This window comes from Phocoena phocoena, chromosome 15, assembly GCF_963924675.1.
Source record: "Phocoena phocoena chromosome 15, mPhoPho1.1, whole genome shotgun sequence".
NCBI classification, from domain to species: Eukaryota; Metazoa; Chordata; class Mammalia; order Artiodactyla; family Phocoenidae; genus Phocoena; species Phocoena phocoena.
Genome location: NC_089233.1, coordinates 66,572,139 through 66,595,743, shown reverse-complemented (window position 1 = coordinate 66,595,743; position 23,605 = coordinate 66,572,139). Strand labels below are relative to the sequence as shown.

Genomic DNA, 23,605 nt, shown 5'->3' with positions numbered 1-23,605 from the left:
TGAGAGTTCGTGACTTGCTGGAATGCCCCAACGGGCAAATGCATGAGGAAGAGATTCGACCCCTGTTCTGAATCCGAAGTCAGTACGCGCTTCACCCAGTGTCTGGACTGCGCTGGAGCCTCGCTCTGTAAAATGGGCGCTTCCCGGGGATGGGTGGGCTGCGAGACAAGGGAGGCGGGAGCGTGGGGAAGGAGAGAGGAGCAGCGCCGGCTCGAGTTCCCCTTGGCAGCCGCGCGGCCCTGGGCAGGGAGGGGGGCGTCTGGTTCTCATCACACGCCGCGGCGGGCGGGGTGGGGGAAAGGCGCCGGCTCCGAGGGGCGGCCATTGGCCGCCGCCGGGTCCCACGAGGGGAGCAGCCCCCGCCCCGCCCGCCCCGCCCCTGCGGCCGCCCTCGGTGATGGCCCGGCCGGCGCCGCCCGCGGCTCTGCCAGTCTCTTCCTGTCCACAGTCTCGGTCTCCGCGCGTCTCTCCCGCACCCCTTCTCTCTCTCTCTCTCACAGTCTTCCCAGCTCCCTTCGGAGATGAGGCAGGGGTCGGCGCCCAGGGCCAGCCCGCTCCGCCCGCTCCAGGGCTAGGTGGGGGACCGGGGGTTGCACCGGACAGACCGATGCGCGGACCGGACCCAGTGAGCCATCGCCCAGGAGAGGAGCAGCCGCCGCCGCCGCCGCCGCCACCGCTTGTACCCCGTCACCATGGTAACGCTTGCCAAGGCCTGGACCACCTTGCTGTGTCCCCTTTTGATGGGGCACAGCCCTCGAGGGGATGTCCAGGGCAGACCCCCTACCTTTGACACTGAGACAACCCTCAATTCCTGGCTAGGGGTCTGTGCTTAACTGCCTCCACCAGCAGGGGAAGGGTGTAGGGTGCAGGAATCCATCTCTGGCAACGATGTCCTCGCCATCTGTCCACTGCATGAAGTGGATGGAATAAGATTGGATGTCTGGTAAACTTTGATACGGCCCCATCCCATAGCACAGATCGGAGCTGGAAACCTACCTCTGGACCTTGGACAAACTTGGGGTGGTGATGCGTTTCAGACTTGGGGCTGAGGGTCAGATATGCCCACTGTTGCCACGTGCGTTTGGATGGGGTTGGGGGTTAAAGTCCCCTCTCAGCCCAGTCAGGGAGCACAGGGCAAGGAGGGTTAGGGTACAGGGTGGAGAGGAGGGAATTGCTCACCAAAACTTGGGGTGGTGTTGATCCTTTAGACTCAGGGCAACAGTGTCAGATCTGCACATTGGCCCGGCATGAGGTGCTCCCATGGGAATTGGGTGGGGAGGTAGGCCTAGGGGAGGGGGAGGACAGAGGGCAATACCCCACACCGTGTCTTCCTGGACTGGCACCTCAAGAAGGTTGCGGTGTTGTGTGTTTGTGTTTGTGTCAATATCTGGTAACAGAAAATGAAAGAAAAGCCTGTTAGCAGGGAATCTCAGTCCAGCTCCAGCCAGGCCGAGGAGCCCCAGGCCGGTTCAGAGAACTGTAGGGATTTGGAAAAGGGCTGTGGGGACAGGTCATGGCTTTAGCCCCTTGACTGTGATCGACCAGGTTGAATCTGTGTCGGTTGAATTTGTGCACACGCAGAATTCTCTACAGACATGTTCACACATACACACAGAGAGCATGCAAACATGCTCCCACTGACTCACACGGCTGAATACACGTGCCCTCTCACACACGAGCCGTGTCCACCTGCTCTCCCAGATTGCTGGAATATGAGCATACGCCTGCATACATACTACAGACATACTACAACACCAGGCTCCTAAATCCAGGTACTGCAGGGCAGGTGTACACACCCGTCACTCTTGGAGCTCTTTGGCAGTAATCGTCATAAGCTAATGGTTATTCACCTCTCACCACAGGCAAGGCGCTGAGCTGGGCAATTCACACCGGAGATCACGTAACTCACACCTGCTCTAACAGTAAACCTGCTGGTGTCTCCACCCCACAGATGGAGACCCAAGGCTCTGGGAACTTAACTGGCTGCCCAAGGTCACTCTACCAGGAAGTGGCAGTTAGGACAGCCTGAATTCTGAGCCTGACTCGGCTGTCACGGCCACCCCAGAGCCACCCGCACCGAGTGGTGTTTGCCAAACTTTGCCTAGCTTCAGACTTAACCCAATTATTAGTTTTCGAATCCAGAAATTCCTCGCTGAACCGAAGACCCCTCAGATCAAGGGTCAGGCACTGGGTGGCTCCTCTCAAAGGGTGAACAATTCTTTTCTGAATGGGAGTGAGACAAGTTTTCCTCCCACCTTTGTCTTTAAATATATTAAAGGTAGTCACCTGCCCATCTCTCTGGCATCACCTCTATACTCCAGCCACTCTGACTTTGGTTCAGAGCCTCTTGTGTTTCGTGCTTCCTCCTGCCACAGGGCCTTTGCACATCCTGTTCCTGCTAAGTGGAGCACCTTCCCCTAATGAATTCCTATTCATCCTGTGAATCTCCACCCAAATGTCACCTCCTCAGGAAAGCCTTTCCCGATTCCCCTGACTTTCACTCTAGCATGCTGTATATCTCTCCTTCATGGTACCCATCACAGTTGTAATGTTTGTGGGGCAATTTGATTAATGGCTATTTAGTGTTCTGGGGCAGCCCAAGGTCAGAGCATCTTATGACAGGGATGTAGGGTTTATCCCATCCCACATTTCTGAAGTTTCAGTATCGTCATAACAAATTTTGCATATCCACTTACTGGATAAGGTATTATTAAAAAATTATAAAATTTACTACTTATTATTTGCTTAATATTTTTCTTTAAATCAACTTACTTTATAAACTGAAAAATATATTTAAATAGGAAATTTTATATCATGACCATGAAAAATCAGTATTCATTGTCATAAATAGAAAGTAACTGTAAAAATACATACAATGAAGGCAAATATATGTTAGAAAATTCTGGCTCGATCAAGTTGGCCATGGATGATTCTAAGCCTGAGGACGATTTTCTTTTTCTTAAAAGGAGTAATAACTAAGTGTCTGAGAGGTGTTCAAGATATACTGGCACTGGGGCTTCCCTGGTGGCACAGTGGTTGAGAGTCCACCTGCCGATGCAGGGGACGCGGTTTCATGCCCCGGTCCGGGAAGATCCCACATGCCGCGGAGCGGCTGGGCCTGTGAGCCATGGGCGCTGAGCCTGCGCGTCCAGAGCCTGTGCTCTGCAATGGGAGAGGCCACAACAGTGAGAGGCCCGCGTACCGCAAAAAAAAAAAAAAAAAAAAAAAAAAAAAAAGATATACTGGCGCTGAACTTTCTCTTTGGTGTCATCAAGAGGACTGGGAGAGAATTGGAGTAACTTTCTTACTGTGATTTCACGTCAAGTTCGTGTCCTCCCCACATCGTCTTGTGGGCCACCTGTGATCCCATCGCATGCTTTGAGAAAAACTGATTGAGTCCAATTCATTTCATTCAACATTGCCAAAGTACTTACCTTGTGGTGGTCCCCCAAAGTACCTACTGTGTGCCAGGCCCTGTGTAAGGATCAGGGCCTGGAGATGAGTCAGCCCTGCTCCCTGCCTGGGGGGCTTGCAGTCGCTGGTGAAGGCAGACCATTCACTGAGAATTCTGTGCTGTATGATGGGTAGTGGGAGTCCGTCCCTTTGCCTAGAAGCACATGTATCATGAAAAAGAGATGCGGGTCCAGCAGGGCTCTGAAGGGTGGGAAAGAGCTCACCCAGTCTGGAGAGGGGTGAGTGGGAGTTCAGGCAGTGCTTCCCAAAGTAAGGAACCCACCATGGGTCCTAGGAGGGGAGACTTTTGCTGGCGCTTAGATGAACATTTTTTATATAGCTTTTCATCTTAATGGGTGTTAGGAAGTGATTTAAACAGCACAATCACATGATAATAAATACAAATAAATTTAAGTTGAAAATGAAGTGACAAAAAGACTAACATGAAGTAAATAATTAATATTAAGGAAACAGTAAATTAGGTTAGGTGAAGAGCAAGAAAAACTCATGAATGCGACGCATGGGTCTTTGGGAAGCCCCGAGCTGCAGTGTTGTGTGTATTAGACATAGGAAGGGTATGCTGGGTGTAGATTGATGGGCCACTGATGCCAGGATGAGTTGCTCAGGCAATGGGGAGCCACTCAAGATCGTCGAGCAGTAGAGGGTCACAGTTGGATCTGTGTGTTAGAGAGGCTACTGTCGTGGCCAAAGGGGAGCCTGGCCTGGTGGCAGGGAGCCTGGGGAAGAGGCAGAGGAACTGGGAGTTATGCGGGCAGGTTCATACTCCAGCTCTACCATTTACTTGGGCTCAGTTTCTTAATCTGTAAAATGGGAATAAATATACCCATCCCATAGAGCTGTTGGGAAGATGAAATAAAAGAATGTACAAAAGGTTCTTAGGATAAGGCATGCCACAGAAGCCTTGCTCAGTAAGAAGCTCTAGTAAAATTGTTATTATCCTTATGTGGTTTAGGTGGGGGATGGTGAACCCCAGGGCAGAGGCAAAAGGGATAAGAGGGAAAGGAACAAACACAAAACTAAGGCCCAAAGAGGTGAACTGACTTGCTCAAGGTCACACGGATGATACATAACAAAGCTGGACTTGAATGTGGGTCTTCTAACGCCCACTTGCTTCTCAGTTCACTGCGTCTGGGTTGTTTTTCCAGTTTCTGAAAGGTTTTATTAAGGAGCCAATTCTCACTCATACTTCCACCCACACAAAAAAGGATTTAAAGCAGGAGAAGCCTTAGTTGGATGTGAGCAATAACTTCCTGGCAGCCAGAGCAGCAGAACGCTGGGTTTAGACTCTCCAGCCTGGAGAAGTTCAAGAGGACGCCCCCGGTAGTTGAGCCTTGTGGTCACAGCTTGACACCCACTGGGCTGCATCTGGCTTACAGATGTGTTTGGTTTGGCCAACCTTTAAAATTTGGGGAGGTTTTACTAAAATTTCAATAGACCTGGCAATGCTGGGCAAAGGCAACTCTTGGCTGGAGCTAATGAGATGCGGTGTGTGCCCCAGGCCCCACCACTCCCTATTGTTTCCCTGACACTGAGGCCGACTGTCAGGGGCCACTTACCAAGGGGCTAGAGGGGTTATTTTCTCACACCTGGACCAATTCCATCTTCCATGTCAACTCTCAGGCCCCTGTAGGCATTTGTATTTGTGGCTGCTGGTTTAGACCCTCCCTGGACCTGAGTAGGGAGATGGATGAGACAGACCTTTGTAAACTTTCTCACCAACTGTGGTTTAACTGATCCCATTTGGGAACCATCCCAGTTCCAAACCTTTCTGAACCTGATTGTACCTTGAATTCTAGAAAGGCCCCACTTGGAAGGGCCCTTAGAGATAGACAAGCCCAATGGTCCCATTTTACAGATGGGGAAACTGAGGCTAAGATAACTCAGTGAGTCAAGGGTGGAATCTCACCTTTCCTAGGCGTTTCTGCCATGGAGGAGAGCAGGGGTTGAAGGTAGTAGCCCTAGGACACTGCCTACCTCAGCTTTTCTCAGTTCTCTCTCTTCCCAAGCTAGGAGGTGTCGATGCTAAATGATGCTAAAATCTTTGCCTGTTGGAGTAAATGGATAAATCTGGACCTTTAAGAAGAGTTCAGCCCACCTCTCAGAAGGCCCAACTAACAATATCTGGTGAGACCATTTAAAAAGGGAACCAGACTTAAAAACACACACACACACAATCACACTTTTATATCCCCACCCCCAATTATAAGAGCTCTACAGTCTGGTAACAGACGTTTGGAAAATCCAGCAACTGTGACTTATGAGGCCCCTGTCCCTCACAGCCCTCAGGGGTAACTGCAGTTAACACTTTATTTCATGGCCTCTCGGCTAACACACACTTTTACACAGTGGAGATCACACTGCATGGGAATATTTTTTCAATTCCAATGGTCAGAAGAGTAGTTACTGCTGGACTGGGGGCTTGGCCTGGGAGGGGGCTTCTTTCTGGGGTGGTGGAAGTCTTGTCTGTCCATCTGGGTAGTGGTTCCAACGGTACATACAGAGGTAAAAATGCATCAACCTATGCACTTCATACTTGTTTATTTTACTTGATAAGACTTAAGATTGCAATAATAATAGAGGCTCATTGCAAAGACATTGATCAGAAATTTACAAACACCTGTACTCCGACTCCTCCCCTGCCCAGACAGGACTGCTAGGAACAGACACTCTTCTGTGCCCTTTGGCACCATACAAGGTTCCTTGGGTCAGTCCAGAAGGTCTGTGAGCATCATATAGGTGCCAGCCCCCTTGGTGGGCTCCATCTCTGGCCCTGAGTCGCAGGGGAGGGGGCTGAAGGGCTTCAGACTGGCTCTGGCCTGTGACACCCACTTCTTTCTCAGCTTCACACCGTCTCCTGCCTCAGCTCCTGTCGAGGAACAGTTAAAGGCCCGGCTGGGCTGCATTCATGGGGGAGGAATGGAAACAGGTCGATTAAGTTTCACGGAAATCATTTTGAGGGGCCCACGTCTGGCCGATGGTGTTTGGGTTCCTGTGGTCCCAGGCTGGGCCGCGCATTTGATTTTGAGTGGAGAGGAGCCAGCTTTCCTCCCTGCAGCCGCCTGGGCCTCGTCACCGTGTGCTTCCCCCAATACTTGGACCGCTTATGAGCCCCTGGGGCTCAGGCCTGTAGCAGGTAATGCTCTGGCCAAGAGCTCGGAGTCCCGTTGACTTGGAACATTCTTCCTTTTTACTGGCTGCCCCTTATATGGTTACAGTGTGCGGCCAGCTGAGCCAGTGTGCGAAAGCCAAGGCGTTCCAGGCTGCAAGCCTTGGTCTGTGAGAGGTAAACATCATTATTGGGCCCCACTTGAAACAGTGCAGGATAGACAGCTGAGAAGGCCGCCTCCAAGGCTGGTGGCTGCTGGTGGCCCCAAGGCAGACACCCAGGGACAGAGGCAGAGGGTAGACTTGACCCGTCCAGACCTGCGTTGGATCCTGGCTCTGTCTTTCTCCCCTTCTCTGTGATCTTGGACCAGATAAAGAGTCTTAGTTTCTTTATCTGCAGAATGGAATGTTCCTACTTTGCCCCTAGGATGGTGGTGTGGCCAAGAAAGAGAATGTGAGTAGAGGGCCCCTAGAAACTGTCATTATTAAGGGGGTGACCCTCGTGTCTGGGCTTACCAATGACGGTGCCAGGACCCTCTTTCCTTCAGAATGGGGGCTGTAGACATTCATCCATTCCTTCATTCATATATTCATTCTATAGATAGCGATGGAGGGCCTACCTTGTGTTCAGCTCTGTGTGGGTGCTGGGGACACAGCAGTGACACCAACATTTGTCTAAATGCCCTGGGCTAGCGTCTCCGATTTTACAGCCTCCTGGCATTAGAATCTTTCTGGGATGGAGACAGGCTCTCTTCCTCTCCCTCCAAGTCTTTATTTTACCTCATTTATAAAAAGTGATTTTTCTGTTCTAAATAAGCTCCCTTTATGCTGGATTCTTGTTTATTCTCATCTTCCTTTACCTCCTTCAGCGATAGACAGACCCAGAACTTGCAGCCAGTCTGGGGCAACCAGAATGGCTTTCATCAGGCTTTTTTAAGAGTCGAAAATCACAGCCCTTGGATCCTAGTACCACACCTGGTTGGGACCCTCTGGCCTTGTCCCACTTGCCTATTTTACAGATGGAAAAGGTGTGGTTCAGAGAGGGACACTTGATTTATCCCTCCACATTACTGAGCACCTCTATTGTGCCAGGCACTGAAAACCCTAGAAGAACAGGAGTCACTGCCGGCTGTGTTAATTTCCGTTGCTGCTGAAATTAATGACCACAAATTTAGTAGCTTACAGCAGCGGAAATGTGTCCTCTTGCAGCTCAATAGATCAGCTGTCCAACGTGGGCCTCGCTGGGCTCAAATCAAGGTGCTGTTGGGCTGCATTCTTTTCTGGAGACTCTCAGTGAGAACCTGTTTGCCTTTCCCAGCTTCCAGGAGTCGCCCACATTCCTTGGCTTTGCCTCTGTTTTCAAAGCCAGCAGCATTGCCTCTCTCTGATGCTTCTTCCACAGTCACCTTTCCTTCTGACTCTCGCCCCTTCTGCATTCTCTTCTACTTTTGAGGACACTTGTGATTGGATTGGACTCACTTGGATAATCTAGAATAATCTCCCTACTTTAAGGCTAGCTGACTAGCAACTTTTATTCCATCTGCAACCTTAATTCCTCTTTGCCATGTAAGGTTCCAGAGATTAGGTTGTGGGCATTGGGGGTGGGGGGGGCATTATTCTGTTTACCACTCCTGTCCTCAGGGAGCCCGGGGTCCACCGAGGGAGACAAAAATCAGCGTGGGATTTGCCATGGGAGCCCAGAAATGAGGACACCTGACCCAGCTAGGGTGGGAGTGGGAGATCAGAGAAAGTCTCCTAGAAGAGACGAGGGGTGACCTGGATCTTGCAGAACAAGGAGTTAGCCTGGTGGGAAAGGAAGTAGAAGGCATCCTTGGAGGAAGGAAAAGCATGTGAAAAGTCCTGGAGGCAAGGGAGGGAACGTGTGTGTCATAGTGGCAGAAGCCTAGGGAGAGCAGTGAGGCTGGAGGTGTGGCCAGGTGCTTTCTGAAGGCAGTGGCGAACCTTTGAGCAGGAGACTGACAAGGCCAGATTTGCATTTGAGAAAGATCACCCTGGGTCCTGGTGGAGAAATGCTGGAGAGGAGGGAGACTAGAGAAGGGAAAACAGTGAGGAGGTGATTCAGTGGAAGAGGTGATGGGGGCCTGGATCTGGGCGGGGCAGGCGAACAGAGCAGAGAGAGTGGGTTGGTGAGCTGATGGAGGCGAGAAGACTGTATAGGATGTGGCTGAGGGTTGTCTGTGGGCAGGGGAGGCAGGAGGAAGGGGCGGGATGATGAGCAGATTTCTGGTTTAGGAGTCTGACTGGATGGGGAGGCAATCACTAAGGTAGGGATGTGGGGGGAAGGGTAAGCTTAGGAGGGTATTGAGTTAGATTTATGTATTGATGGTCTGTGCCCCATAAACATCTAGAGGAGGCATCCTGGATAGATGAAGATGGAGCTCGCATCAATCATATCAACTTGTATCAGTTAGTTACTGCTGTGTAATAAACCACCCCAACTGAGTGGTATAAAACAGCAATCACTCATTATCACTCATGTGTCTGCATGTGGACTGGGGCTTGTCTCATCTAGGCTGGGCTTTGCTGGTGGCTCAGCTTCAAACTGCAGGTGTGCAGGTCTGCAGGTCAGCCAGGTGGTGACATTTGGGGATGCTGACCTCTCCTTTCCCTCTGGCCCTGACCTGGATGCCTTCCCCTGTTCCTCTACTCCACCTTGGATCAGCAGATGACATTTGAGTAAAGATCTGCAGGAGGTGAGGGAGTGAGGATGTCTTAAGGAGGCGTATTCTAGGCAGAGGGAACAGCCAGTGCAAAGACCCTGAGATGGGATTGTGCCTGGTATGTTTGAAGAACAGGAAAGAAGGCCAATGTGGCTGAAGGGGGTGTGTGAGTGGGAGGGTGTAGCAGAGGAGTTCAGAGTTAGCAGGAGCCTTAGTTATCTGAGGTCAGGAAGGTCAGAGGAAGTGGCCCCTACCCTTATTATTATTGCTACTATCACTTTTCATCCTCCCTTCCTGTCCCCCACAGGACCCCCCATCCTTGGATGCAGCCATCCAGCATGCCCTGGCGGGCCTCTATCCCCCTTTTGAGGCCACAGCACCCACCATCCTGGGTCAGGTGTTCCGTCTCCTGGATTCTGACTTCCGGGGCGACGGACTGAACTTCCTCCTGGATTTCCTGATCCCTGCCAAGCGCCTGTGTGAACAAGTGCGCGAAGCAGCCTGTGTAAGTCAGAGGGATGTGGGACCAGGGGACAAGCTCTCCCAGAAGGCCAGGGGCTGGAGGTGAGCAGAGAAGGAGGTGGGCTGGTGAGTGTGTTGTTGAAGGGCATGAACTGGGGACGTGGGATGGCTTTCAGGTATCATTGCTTTCTCCAAAAAACACTTCAGCCCCACAAATGGACAGGAAGGTCACTTGGCCCTTTACCCTCTGACATCTAGGAGTCAATCACGTTTGCACTTTGACTAACAGGGAGGGAGGCCAGCCTTGTGGGTTCTCTGGCCCCCCAGGAACTGGCATTGTGGGCATCATCTGGCTGTCTTGGCTGAAGTGGTGCAGCTTCAGTGGAAATAGTAGAGAATGTCCCAGACCTTCCCTGGAGCCCTCGTGGCATCAGGACTCTCACTTTCTTCCCTGGAGACTCCTTCAACCCAGATCTCAGGGAGGCCTCTCCTGAGGCAAAGGGGAAAGAAAAGTGTTTCAGGCAGGACTCACTCGCTGCAAATGACAGATCCTTACTCAGACCAGGACAGGGTGATTCGGACCAAGGCCCAAAGATGTTCTGCTGATCAAACTCCTCCAGGACTCTTTCTGTCTCTTGTCTCTGCTTCTACTGCTTGCCAGAATCATTCTTACAGGCTAGGTGTTTCTCAAGGCTGGAGCCCAGGGCAGCACTAGGATCAAAATCCTACTCTGGAGAGGAAAATGAACTCCTTCCCATCAGCTGCAGATAGAAAAAAATCACAAGGAAGGATCCTGATTGGCCAGGCTTGGCTCCTGTGTCCCTGCTTGGACCAATCACTGTGGCAAGAGGAATGGGGTACCAGGATTGGCCAGGCTTGGATCCTGTGTCCATGCTTGGACCAATTATTGCAGCCAGAGGAATGGGATACCAGGATTGGCCAGGCTTGAGTCATATGCCTATCTCTAAGCTCAGAGGGTGGAGACTGTTTTAAGAAAGGGTGGGGAGAGGCCTTTGGAGACCAAAGCCTCAGATGCCCACTGCTAGAACTTACCCACACCCTTCACAGAGTTGCTGACTCTGCCCTACGCTTCTGTTATTCAGTGCCCACCCCTACTGCCCCAGCGTCAAGAATCGCTAACAGCATCTTAGGTCCTACTAGCCTTTCCTGAGTTGCTCACGCCTGTCGGGGACCTGGCACATCAGGAGGACAGATAAGCAGAGGGACCGTGTGCGTCATTTTAGTAATAGAAAGAAATTGGATGTAGCAGCTAAAAGTTCAGGCTTAGGAGCCAGAATTAGAGATGGTTGGAACTGGAAGGAAATAGATCATTCATTTAAGCTACTTAGTACAGTGCCTGACACACAGAAATAGCTCCATACACATCTGCTGTTCTTTTAGGAGAAGGAAGAGTCTCACTGAAACATTGCAGCCAATTTCCACATATCCATGTTGACATCATTTAAGCCATATCCTCCCCATCCTTATTTCTTCTCCCTGACAAGCTGTACAAATGCCTGCTTCCTTTATTTGGCCATTAAAACTGCATTTGCACTCTTTCCCCATTTCTTCTAGGGACAAGGGTCACAACATTTAGATTTCTTTATTTCCAATTATCTTTAACTTTAATCGTAATTATAGGTGAATTCGTGTCGTCTCAGAGCAGGGGGTAGTAGCGTGGGATTCATGTATGCCCTCAGGAGTCAGATGCCCCAAGTTCAAATCCAGGCTCCATCACTATGAAGTTGGGGGATCTATGTCACCTCTCTGAGCTTCAGTTTTCTTATGTAGGAAGTGGGAATGTTAATAACACAGGATGTATGTACCTCACCGAGATGATACACACAGCTTAGCCCAGAGCCTGGCATGAAGTAATTGCTCAGTAGCTGCTGGCTGTTTCTTTCCCACTGTCTCCTTTCTCCCTCTGAAATAAGAATGTACCAGCCTCAAAGTCTGCCTTTATAACCACCAGCACCCAGACAGACAGCCACCATCAATGAGGTCTGGAGGGACTAAGGACAGATACAGCCGACTCCAAATGTGAAAGTCTAGGCACAAGTCCTGCTTTCGCTACTTTTCAGCTGTGTGACCATGAGGCAATTCTTTAGCCTCGGTTTCCTCATCTGTAAAGCTGAGGAACTTTCCTGAACTGCCTGCACCACTGAGTTACTGAGAGTCAAATAAGATGATCGTAACAGTCATTTCTATGGTGCTTTGCTATTTGCAAAATACCTCTGGACTCTTTCGTCTGGTTCACTGAGAAGGTGATGGAAAGGATGTTGTAAACAGCAGAAGGCTATGTGGAAAGGCTGGAGTAACACAGACTCGTGGGGTTTATGCATATGAAGCTTCTTGGAGACAGCCGAATCTGCAGTGAAACTGAAATGAACTGGTTTATCAACATGGTAGGTACAAGTATGGTCAGATCACATTATTTCCCCAATTAATAATTCCAGGAAACACCTGCTTAATTAACAGGAAGTTTAGTGTCACCCTCTGGAGGTCTCCTATATACACATCCAAATTATATGAGATTATCCAGGGCTTATTCAATCTGTAGGAATCAGATCAGACTCTTTTCCAAAAGTCAGGTAGAGAAAGACCTGTTGTCAGTCTGGTGGAGCTGTTGTTTCTGTTGTTGCCACATGGTGTCACTGTTGAACACTGGGTCTGCACAGCCCTGGCAGCCCCTGGAGAGGCCCCAGGAGGACTTGCTGTGTCTACCTATGTAGAGAATTGCTGGCACCTTCTGTTTAAAATTTTTTTTTATTGTTTAGCCTCACCTGCCGTGTTGTTAACTGCTAATGGGAAATAAATAAATAATAAACAAACAGATAAATTTCAGACCCAGAAGAGCAGAATGAATTTCCAGGGCCATCCAGCAAGTTCGTGGCAGGGTCAGATTTCCTAACTTCTCACTTAGTAGTGTTTCTACTTCACTCTGTAATCTCTATACTTTACAAATTAGAGAATGGAATAAAGGCAGTAAGTAACGTTTTTTAAAGATTGAAAATCCTACAGTTTTTCAAAAGGTAAATATTGTCAAAGGGAGAGGGAAATAATATTTATTGAATGTCTACTTATTATATGTTATGCATTGTGTTGGTTTTTTAAAAAAAAACATAAATGTATTTATAATCTAACTTAATCCTCACACCAACCCAGTAATACCACTATGTGTCATTATTCCTATTTGCAAATAGGGAAATTGAGACTCAAAGAAGTTAAGTCATTTGCACAAATTAGTGATTCAGACCTTGGAAGCCACGTCTCCCTGGCCCTAAAGGGGTGGGTTTAACTTGAGCTGGCTTGAGAGAAGTTTTGATAGATGGAGAGGAAAAGGGAGCCAGCAGGACGATCCTCGTGGGAAAGGTGCTTGCTAACTGGCGCCTGGCACTCAGAGCTTTTCTCCTTTGGCCCAGTAGGCTAGCAAGTATTTTCAAGGTCAGGGCCAGGACTAAGGTGAGCAAGAGGCGTGGGAGGCACAACATTGAAGGAGGCGCTGCCTCTTGGGGCTGTGTGACTTGCAGGATGCTGAGAATGGAGCCTCCTTGGATGCTGTGTCCTAGGCACCTTTCTTGCCTCACCTGAGCCCCTGACCCGTCCAGGGTTCCTTCTGAGAGAGGGAAGGAAGAAAACCCGTGGGCAGGGTTTTCAGGGCCAGATTCTCTGATGCCAGCCCCTTCTCTTTGCAGACCCCCTACTCACACCACCTCTTCCTGCATGAAGGCTGGCCGCTGTGCCTGCGGGATGAGGTTGTGGTCCACCTGGCATCCCTCAATCCCCTCTTATTGCGCCAAGGTGACTTCTACCTCCAAGTTGAGCCCCGGGAGGAGCAGTCCGTCTGCATCATGATCAAGTGCCTCTCTGTGGACCTCCACACAGTGGACACGAAGCCTGTTCCTGAGTCATCTTACCCTATACTTTTCACCCAAGCCTGGCTGGAGGCCATCAACAGTGACTTTGAGGGCAGTCCCCTACACAACTGCCTGGTAGCTTCAGAAGACGGGATTGCCCCTGTGCCCTGGACCAAAATAACCAGCCCAGAGTTTGTGGATGACAGACCCCAAGCAGTAAATGTCCTCTCCCCAGCCTGGAGATCCCTTCAGTTAGAGGCACTGGATTTGAACAGCCCCCAAGAGCTGCACCAGGCCAGGTCTCCAGGCAGCCAGGTGCTACTTGCCCAGAGTTTGGCCAAGGGCAAGGGCGGGACACATGGGGACAAGTATCCAGGACTCATCAAAGTGGAGCAAGCTGGGCCTGGGGAGGTGGGCTTCAGGGTGGACGAAGTGGCCAGCCAGGACTTGGAGGGGGATTATGTGGCTCTCCTGGACTTTTCCCAAGAGAACCGAGGAGGGTCTCCCAGTAAGGAGGTGGAGACATCCAGTGGGTTTCCTTTTGGCGCACAGAAGGAGCTATCTGGAACTAAGGAAATCCCTTTCTCTCAAAGGATACTGCCTCTCTCAGGGGCCAATGGGGGGCCTTCTTTGGAAAAATGGACTTGTGAGAAGCCAGCAAGTTCGGGGGAGAAGCCCTGTGTTTGTGACTTGAGGAGAAAGGTTAATCATAAAGTTCCCACCCAAGACTCAGAACACCAGCCCCAAGAGCCCTACCTCAGCGTCCTTGTAAACCCACTGCATTGTGCCTCTGGCCTCGGGTCAGGTGTCTCAGAAGAGCCAGCTCCCTCCAAGACACAGGGACCTCTGGGAGACTCAGAGAATATAGTCCAGTTCAATCCGGGACCAAAACAAGCATCCTCTGCCCAGCTGCGCCCAGCTTCCCCTCCTGCTTCTCCAGCCCCTGCAACCAAGATGGAAGAGAGGACCCAACAGGAAAATGGGAGACTTCCCAAGCCTGTGACCAGGCCCTGTCAAAACACGTCCCCCACTCCTGGGCTCAAATTCTCTTTCTTAAAGTGGCAGAGGCAAGGCCCTGTGACTCAGGAGAAAGCCTCGTTCCAGCATGACGGGCCCTGGAAAGTCTTGTGTTCACTCTACTCTCCCAAACCCAGCCGAGACAAGTGCTCGGGGAAAGGTAAGCTGCCCACTCACTCAGCTGGACAGGGGAACCCTTCTCTGCATGTGATCAGGTGACAAGGTGCACAGGCTGTCAGGGGCAGAGACCCACCTGGGCTGGCTCAGTCTCAGGGATTTAGAGCATGGGGTGGCATGTCAAAAGGCTTGAGGTCTCATGGGCCTGGAATTGCGCAAGGTTCTGTGATTGTGTTGAGATGGCCTGAGTCTACACTCCAGCTTGGCCACGCACTGGCTGGGTGACCTTGATCAAGGACGTAACCTCTCTAAGTCCAGGTCTCCCTGTCTATACAATGGGGATCTGTCTGCCTCCTCAAGTTGTTTTGAGGGTCAAAGACACACCAGAAGTAAGGCGCTTAGCACAATGCCTGCCCCATAGAAGGAGATCAATATTGTAAGCTGTTACTATTAGAAAGTGAAAAAGAAAACATTTTCCCTGGGAAAATCCATCTTCTGCTTAATACTCTTTGTTGTTTTTTTCCAGCCGGAACAGCTCAGACCAAAACATCTGGCCCAGACGCTGACTCAGACCCACTGACCGAGGAAAAGGCTGGCTTCCCAGACGCTTCTGAAGGCCCTCCAGAAAAAGGCCCCACTCTGAATGAGGAGCCCCCAGGGCCTGAGCCCAGGTTTGGGGCTCTGAGCATGGAGATCTTCCATTCCAGGATAGCATGCCTGCCAGGTCCTCAGGGATTGTAGGGGCAAGTGGAGGTGGAGGGGAGAGAGCTGTGGGGATGGGGAATGGGGCTGGGGTCCCCGAGTACCCTCAGATGCGGGTGGGTATAGGGGAGGCAGGGAAAGTCCTAGAGGCCTGTGTGCTGGATCAAGCCTCCCTGGGACTCAGATTCCATATGTTTCCAATGAAGGAGGTTAAAGCAATTTCTAGCAATCCACCCATCCATCCATCCTTCCATCTTACTTTCAGCGAGGCCATCAAGGTGGATGTCTTAGGTCAGGTTCCCTAGAAGCAGAGCCTAAGACAGGGATCCGTGAAAAAGTGATTTATTTTACTGAGGGTTGCTCTCAGGGGAAGGGGAGTAAGGGAAGCAGGGCAGGGCAAGGGAGGAGCTAAGCCTGCATGTGGCCTGATTCCCCGGGGGAAGGGGGGTGGGGGATGGGGGGCGGTTCCTGCAGCATGAATTCCACCACAGAGATGGTTCCGTCTGAATGTTCAGGGGCTGACTTTTGTACCCCTGGATCTGTCAGTCATCAACTGCAGCCTGATCCTGGGATGGGGATGCAGGTGAGCCCATGATCCAGTTCAACTGAGGGCAATTCTTCAGACAAGGGGGCATCTCTAAGCCAATTTACAGCCAATAATTACAGTCTCTGGGGGATGGGTGCTCTGGCCTGATGAAGGGGTCTGGTTGGGCATTAACATCATCCGATACTGACAGCATTATCACTCCTGTTTAATATTTATTCATCTTGGCAATTAATATTTATTGAGCACCACTGTGTGCCACGCCCTGGGCTTAGCACTGAGGATTCAGCAGGGAACCAAGCCTGCCCTCAGGAAGCCTATATTCTAGTGATGGAGAAAATTCAACAGGTTGTTACAATACAGTGTAAAGAAATTGACTGCGGGGCAGTACAGGGGGCCGTGGGAGGACAGATGAGGCCCCTGGCCCAGGCTTGGGGTGAAGGAAGTAATGTGAAGCTCAGTCCTGTAGTATGAGTAGGTATTATCCGTGTAAAGTGGTGGGAATGGTGTTCCCAGCTGAGGGAACAGCATGTGCAAAGTTCTGGCAGCAAGAGAAACCACTGTGCTTTCTGGGAACTGACTGTTCTGCAATTCTCTTTTACTTCATAGACTGCTAAGTCTCTGCAGGACACGTCTGTGGGGACATTGCTCTGTCATTTCGAAGCTCCTGGGGAGCATTGTCTGTCATCTTCTTGGTCATCATTGTTGAAGCTCATGCTGTTTATTCCCATATTAATGTACACAGAATCTCACAATCCTTTTAGGGCTGTCATGTTACAGGAGCTCAGGTTTTATACATCAAAGTCCCTGTTCTTAGAGGCTAGAGACCTTCATTCTAGTGCCAGCTCTACCCCTAGCTCCCTGTGTGACCTTGGAAGAGTCACTTGCCCTCTCTGAGCCTCATGCTCCTCCTTGTGTAAGAGGAGAAGGAGAGGAAGCAGATTGGACTTGACTCGCTGTCACTCTTTCCACAATTACTCTCTTGTAAATTGTTTGGCTTGCAACATATACTGATGGGTCCCAAGTGCCCAAACAGTGCCTGGCACATAGTCGCTGCTCAAAAATACTGGAGTGAATGAACATTCTCACATGGACGTTCTTTCCATTCCCTTCCTCTACCTCCTCTTCATCAGCGATCTTGTCCTCATTACCCCAGCTACTCCTCCCATGGCCGTCCCCCATAACTCACTGCTCCCTCCCTCATTACAATGTCTCTCTTCCCAGATCACACATTACCTCAATTTTAATAGCCCCCAGAACTCTCAACCCATTGATCCAACCACCTTTTCACTGTCCCTCCCCATGTCCATCGTGTCCCCACTTCATCCTTCCCAGCCTGCATTCCATGGCTCATCAATGTGATCACTTCCTTTTAAACACTCCCATCTCCCTTGCCTTTCTCTTCTGCCTTCGTACTTTCCTGGAGAAATCCCAACCTCAGTTAAATCCAACTCTCTGTCTGCTTTCCCCCCTTGCACCTTTACAGCTGAACGAAGCCAGAAAGTCCGCATAACCACACCGACTGGTTGCCCATTTGATTCCTGATCACTGGCCTCCAGTGGGTACCACTGGTGCCCATGGATCCTGTTACTCTTCCAGAGTCTTGAAAGGTGCCCCCGCTGTTCTTCCTGAATGACGATTTCACACCTGCTCCCTCCTCTGACCTTCACCACCATCTCCCTCAGCCTTACTCTCAGTTGATGACCTTCCTTCTTGTTTCACTGAGCAAGTAGAAGCAACCAAAAGGAACGTCCACAAACTCCTGCCACCCCATTTAGCTACCTACCTGCATCGGTACCCACCCCCTCAGCATTCTATTCCAGATACAGGGAACAATCCCTCCACTGGTGCACCGTACCTCCCCACCTACTCAAAGACATCCCTCTGGCAAGATTCTCCTCTCTTCTCTACATAATCACCTTCCTCCTCTCCATTGGACCATTTCCATAAGCATAAGAGCATGCCCAGCTTGGAATGACCCATTCTAGGCCCCTATTCTCATCTTTCTTTTACATCAAAACCCCACATAGGAGTTGTCTGTGCTCCATATCTCAGTACCTCCTCTCCTCTTATTCTCTCTTCAACTCACTCTAATCAGAGTATTTCCTCCACCTTGACATTGGAGCAGGTCTTTTCAAGGTCACCAATGACTTCCATGTTTCTAGATCCAATCGTCAATTCTCAGTCCTCATCATCCCTGACCCATCAGCAGCATTTGACACAGATGACTGCTCCCTCCTTACTGAAAGTCCTTCTCAACTTGTCTTTCTCTTTCCTCTCACCTGGGTTTCTTCCTATTTCACCGGCCACACCTTCTCAGCCTCCTTTGCTGCCTCCTCCTCATGTCTCAACCTGGAAACCTTGGAGGCTCCCCAAAGCTCAGTCCTTGGACCCCTTCTCCTCTCCCCCTAGACTCACTTCCTTGGCAATCTCATCCCATCTCGCTGGTGAATACTTGTTTTAAGTGTTGTCTCTACACTGATAACCCCCACATTTATTTTTCCGGCCTGGACTCTGCCCGTGAACTCCATACTCATCCATCCATCCGTGTACTTGATGTTTCTACTTAGATGTCTAACAGGCATCTCTAACTTAACATGACCAAAGATGGACTCCTGATTTCACACCCCCCTGCACCCTTCCCAGCCTTCTAATCTTTCCTAGAACACTAGATCCTGGAGGATTTTCTCTTACACCCTACATCCAATTTGTTAGCAAGTCCTGTCAACTCTTCCATCAAATTATCTACAGAATTTGATGACTTCACACCACCCAGGGCCAAACCAGCATAGTTGCTTGCCTATTACAGTAGTATCCTCACCGGTCTCTTTGCTTCCATTGGAGTTTCCTTGTACTGGAAACAGTCCCCAAAGTCTGTGCTCCAAGATCAAGATCTGCTCCAGGCCAGTCCGTGTGAAGCAGGCATCCCAGGCTCCCTGTTAGGATCTTTCCCTCACCTCCTTGCCTCCTTTCTTCTCCTCAGATCCCTTCAGCTCCAAACTTTCCACAAAGATCTGTTCTCAGGAAAGAGACTAATCAACACTAAGGTGTGAATGACTGCTCCCATTCTGAGGGTGGGAGTTACATATTCCTTTCCAATTGTGGTCATAGCAAATTACCAGAAACTCAGTGGCTTTAAAAAACATAAATGTAATATCTTACAGTTCTATAGCTTAGAAAGCCCAGATCTCGCTGGGCTGAGATCAAGGTGTCAGTGGACTGTGTTCTTTTCTGGATACTCTAGGGGAGAATCCATACCTTGTCTTTTCCAGCTTTTAGAAGCTGCCTACCTTCCTTGGCTTGTGGTCCCTTCCTTCACCTTCACATCCAGCAACAGCACATCCTTCTGACCCTTCATCTATCTTGATATCTTTCTCGGACTGGCTGAAGCCAGGAAAGGGCCTCTACTTTTAAGGATCATGTGATTCGATTGGGCCCACTTAGATAATCTAGGCCTAGATTATCTCCCCCATCTCAAGGTCCTACCTTAGTGACATCTGCGAAGTCCCTTTGCCAGGTAAGCTAGCACATCCACAGGCTCTGGGGATTCCAGAATGGACACCTCTGGAGCCATGAGTCTGCCAACCACAGGCACAGAGCCTCTGGAGAGGGCTTTTCACAAAAAGCCCCTGATGCAGAAGAGAGGGAACAGGGTCCCAGGGGTTGAGACCTCACCCTGAGCTTTCAGTTGCTCTGTACATATCTTTAAAATCTTTGTCTTTAAAATTTCTATACATAATTATAATTCTTACAATTAAGAATTATATTTACACTTTCATATAAAAAGGTATATTTCAATATTTTAAAATTGCTTGCCAGTTAAATTACTAGCATTCCCCCCACCCCAAGACTTGGAGTGAGTGCTTTAGAAGGTACAAGTTTTTCAGTGCCTTTGGGTAACACCACCCACCACCTCCCAACCTGCTGTCTCCATTTCTTCCTGAGATCATAACCCAATGTGAACAGCGCAGCTTCCAGCCAGGCTCTGAGATGCTAACGATGGTATTCCTGGCACCAGCTGTCAGACAGGGTAGCATCTGGAGCAAGGGGGCCTTCCAGGTGTAAGCAGATCAGGTGGACAGCTGTCCGTCACTGCACTGCACTCAGACGGCATCTGCGTGCTCAGCCGGCCCTGGCTGTGTGCAGAGCCCTGTGCCAGGCAGAGCTTGGCGGGGGGACCAGACACTTGAACTGGTCACTGTGTCCCAGTATGGAATGTCCTGAGTGCTTGAACCCTTTGCTGCTCAAAGTGTGGTCTGGGGATCAGATACATCAGCGTCACGTGGAGCTAGAGAGAGATGAAGAATCTCAGGCTTGCTGGACCACAGTGTACATTGTAGCAAGATCCCTAGCACACCAAAGTTTGAGAGGCCCCACTCTGACCATTTATTCATTGGTCAATTCCTGACATTATTTGCTCCTGTCCTGTGCTGAGCACTGGGATATAAAGAGTTTAAGCCAGTGAACACCCTTAAGGAGGCCTCAGTCTTGCAGGATCTAAAAGACGCCTAGGTTTGCTGGGGGAACCTGGGGTGGGAGAAAGGTCTCTCTAGAGGGCAGGGAGGATGTCTTCCTGGAGGAGGTGGCATCTCAGCTGGACTTTGAAAGCTGAGGAGAGTTTCGCCAGATGGAGAGGGGACAGGGAAGGGAACCTCTGGCAGAAGGAACAGTGTGAACACAGGTGGGGAGGTGGGAAAGGGTCGGGCTAATTTACGCAGTGACAGATGACCCATTCCAGCTGAGCCATTGGTGACATAGCGTATTAGTCTGCTAGAGCCGCCCTAACAAAGTGTCATAGGCTGGGGGGCTTAAATAACAGGAATTTATTTTCTCACAGTTCTGGAGGCTAGAGGTCCAAGATCAAGGTGTTGGCAGGGCTGGTTTCTTCTGAGCCTCTCTCCTTGGCTTGTAGATGGCCATCTTCTCCCTGTGTCCTCACATGGTCTTCCCAATGTGTGTCTGTGTCCAAATTTCCTCTTCTTATAAGGACACCAGTCATATTAGATTAGGGCCCACCCTAATGGCCTCATTTTAACGTAATCACCTCTTTAAAGACCTTATCTCCAAATGCAGTCACATTTTGAGGTATTAGGGGGTTAAGATTTCGACATGTGAATTTGCGGGGAGAGGACACAATTCAGGTCATAACCCAAAGTATATGAAATGAGGCTGGAAGAGTGTGCAGATCCTGGGGAGACTTAAGTGCCAGGTTGAGAAATTTGTGCTTTCTGCATGAGGCCATGGGGAGCCATGGAAGGTTCTAGAGCAGGGGGGTAGCACCACTGGAGCTGTGATTGAGCTCCAATACAGCAGACAAAAGCTCATCTCTCGGTGTGGTCCAGGGTCAAGGGCTGAATCAGGCATGACCCCCACCTTAACTGGCAAGTTGGGTACTGTGGCAGACGGGGAAGCTGCTTCCTCTCTCCAGGCCTCAGTCTCCTCGTCAATAAAATGGGCCCAGGGACATAATGTAGCATTTCCTGACCTGAGGAACCCAATGGCTTTGAGAGGATTTCAGAGGGATATGTACAAACATCTCTAACTTCGCAAGTTATGTAATTTTTTTCATGGTTTAATTATTTCACTTTTTAAAAACTTTCTTTTATGAATAATTTCAAACATAGAGAAAAGTAGAGACTATAGGATAATGAAAACCCACATACCCATCACTCAGATTTAATAAATCTTAACATTTTGGCATGTTTCATCGTTTTTTTTTCCTGAAGTATTTTAAAGTAAATTACAGATCTTCATAGTTTACCTGTAAGTATTTTAATGTGCATCTCTTAACTACAAGGACATTTTCCCTAATAACCACAGTGTCATTAAGCGCACCTAAAAAAATTAAAAATAATTCCTAATACCACTCAATACCCAGCTCATATTCAAATTTCTCATATTGTCCCCAACAAAATGTTTTCCTTTTGGAATTTAGTATAAATGAATATTAGGAAAAATCAAACCCATGATATCAAGAGGATATAAAAAAATATATATATACATATATATGCACATATATGTACAAATATATATATTTGTATATACAAATGTATATATTTTTGCATAAAATGTATATACAAATGTAGATTTTTAAATTTTTTAATTTAAAAATTTTCAAACATATGTGAAAGAAAGAATGCTCTAGATGGTTGCACCCCTGTGTTAAGGCAGCACTTGTGAAGGTGGTTAAGTTTGTCCAAGGCTTCATGAGCTACATAGGGTCTCACACACTTATACACTGTGGAGGGTTGTACCTGCATGCGGTAGATCCTACTCATCGCAGGGTGGCCTTGAATGAGGTGACTCTGGGGGGCAGGGCTCCGAGCCCAGGGTGCAGGACAGGCTCAGTTTCCAGAGGCCTGGGACTCTTTCCCCCTGTACTTCCCCTTCCCCGCAGTGTAGACAGGCTGTGCTGACCCCCTGGAACTCAGACTCTTGACCCCTGTGGGGAACACAGAGCACCCTGTCCTGATTCCTGGAACAGGAAATAGTCGGTGGAGAACTCATGGCTGGAAGTCAGCAAGAATAAATAGTGAGCTGGCAGCCACGGGCCGCACACTCACCACACGGAGGGCTGAGATGAGGGCAGAAATGATGATTGTTATAACGACTGCTTTTTATTAGGCCCTTGCCCTGTGTCAAGCGCTTCTCAGGAACTGTTTCATTTAGTCTTCAAAATACCTTCATAAGTTCAGTATTGTATTCTCCCCACTTAACAGATGACTAAACTGAGACTCAGAGACACACTGACTTGCCTAAGGACACACAGCAAGTCAGTGTGTCCCTTAAATATGGGCTTAAGCTGGGACTTAAACCCATGTCTGTGTGACCCCAAAGCTCATTCCGTGAGCTTCGTTTCCCAGGTTGCCCAGTACAGAGGGTGACCAGAGGAGGGTGAGGCTGCCTCTGCATGGAGGAGTGTTTCAGGGATGACTTTTCTGAGGAAGTGGCTTTTGAGCTGGTCTTGAGGGATGAATAAGAGTTCAGAGTTCACAGGGGGAGGAGAGAAAGGGTATTCCAGGCAGAGGGACCAGTACAGGCAAAGGCTTGGAGGCCACAGAGCAGGTTCCCGTAGAGGGGGCTCCACCAAAATTCTCAGTGTTTGTGCTTTCTCCTGTAGGAGGTCGAGACAGGGCAGGGCGACCCCTGCTTCTGGTGTCAACCACCAAGGGGCCCTGGGAGGCACCATGGTGCACGGCCTCAGAGGTCACCAAGCTGTTCTCCTACCTGTGCACCATCCCCAGGTAAGGGGCTGGGCTAGCCTGACCACCCCATCCCCCCTTGACCTCTCAGTCTAGAGCCCAGCACCAGGTAGCAGATGGAGAGATCCTTCCATCCAGTCATCTGTTTCCAGAGCTGGTCCTGAGCCAGATGCTGGGGGGAAAGCAGGACAGACTTGGTCCCTGCCATCAGGGCATTCGCAGGCTGGCGGGGGAGGTGGATGGTGTGCAAGAAACAGACATGGACAAGCAGCTCTCAGGGGTGTTAATGTGGTGAAGAAAACAGGGATGTTGTAGATCAGTGGTTCTCAAACTCAACAGGCATCAGAATCATCCAGAGGTCTGTAAAAACAGATGGCTGGGCCCTACCCCCAGAGTTTCTGATTCACTAAGTCTGGATAAGGACTGAGAACATGTATTTCTAAC

At 49.7% G+C, this 23,605-nt stretch overlaps 1 protein-coding gene across 1 annotated transcript in view; it reads left to right on the top strand.

Annotated features, from left to right (window-relative positions):
- Nucleotides 1-607: 607 nt before the first annotated feature.
- Nucleotides 608-23,605, top strand: part of KIAA1755 (KIAA1755 ortholog) — a 39,748-nt gene continuing 16,750 nt past the window's right edge. The window contains exons 1-6 of the mRNA XM_065893293.1: nt 608-695; nt 1,863-1,900; nt 9,568-9,765; nt 13,418-14,756; nt 15,240-15,437; nt 23,080-23,203. Coding sequence (XP_065749365.1) covers nt 608-695; nt 1,863-1,900; nt 9,568-9,765; nt 13,418-14,756; nt 15,240-15,437; nt 23,080-23,203 — 1,985 coding nt within the window. The remainder of the gene's footprint in view (nt 696-1,862; nt 1,901-9,567; nt 9,766-13,417; nt 14,757-15,239; nt 15,438-23,079; nt 23,204-23,605) is intronic.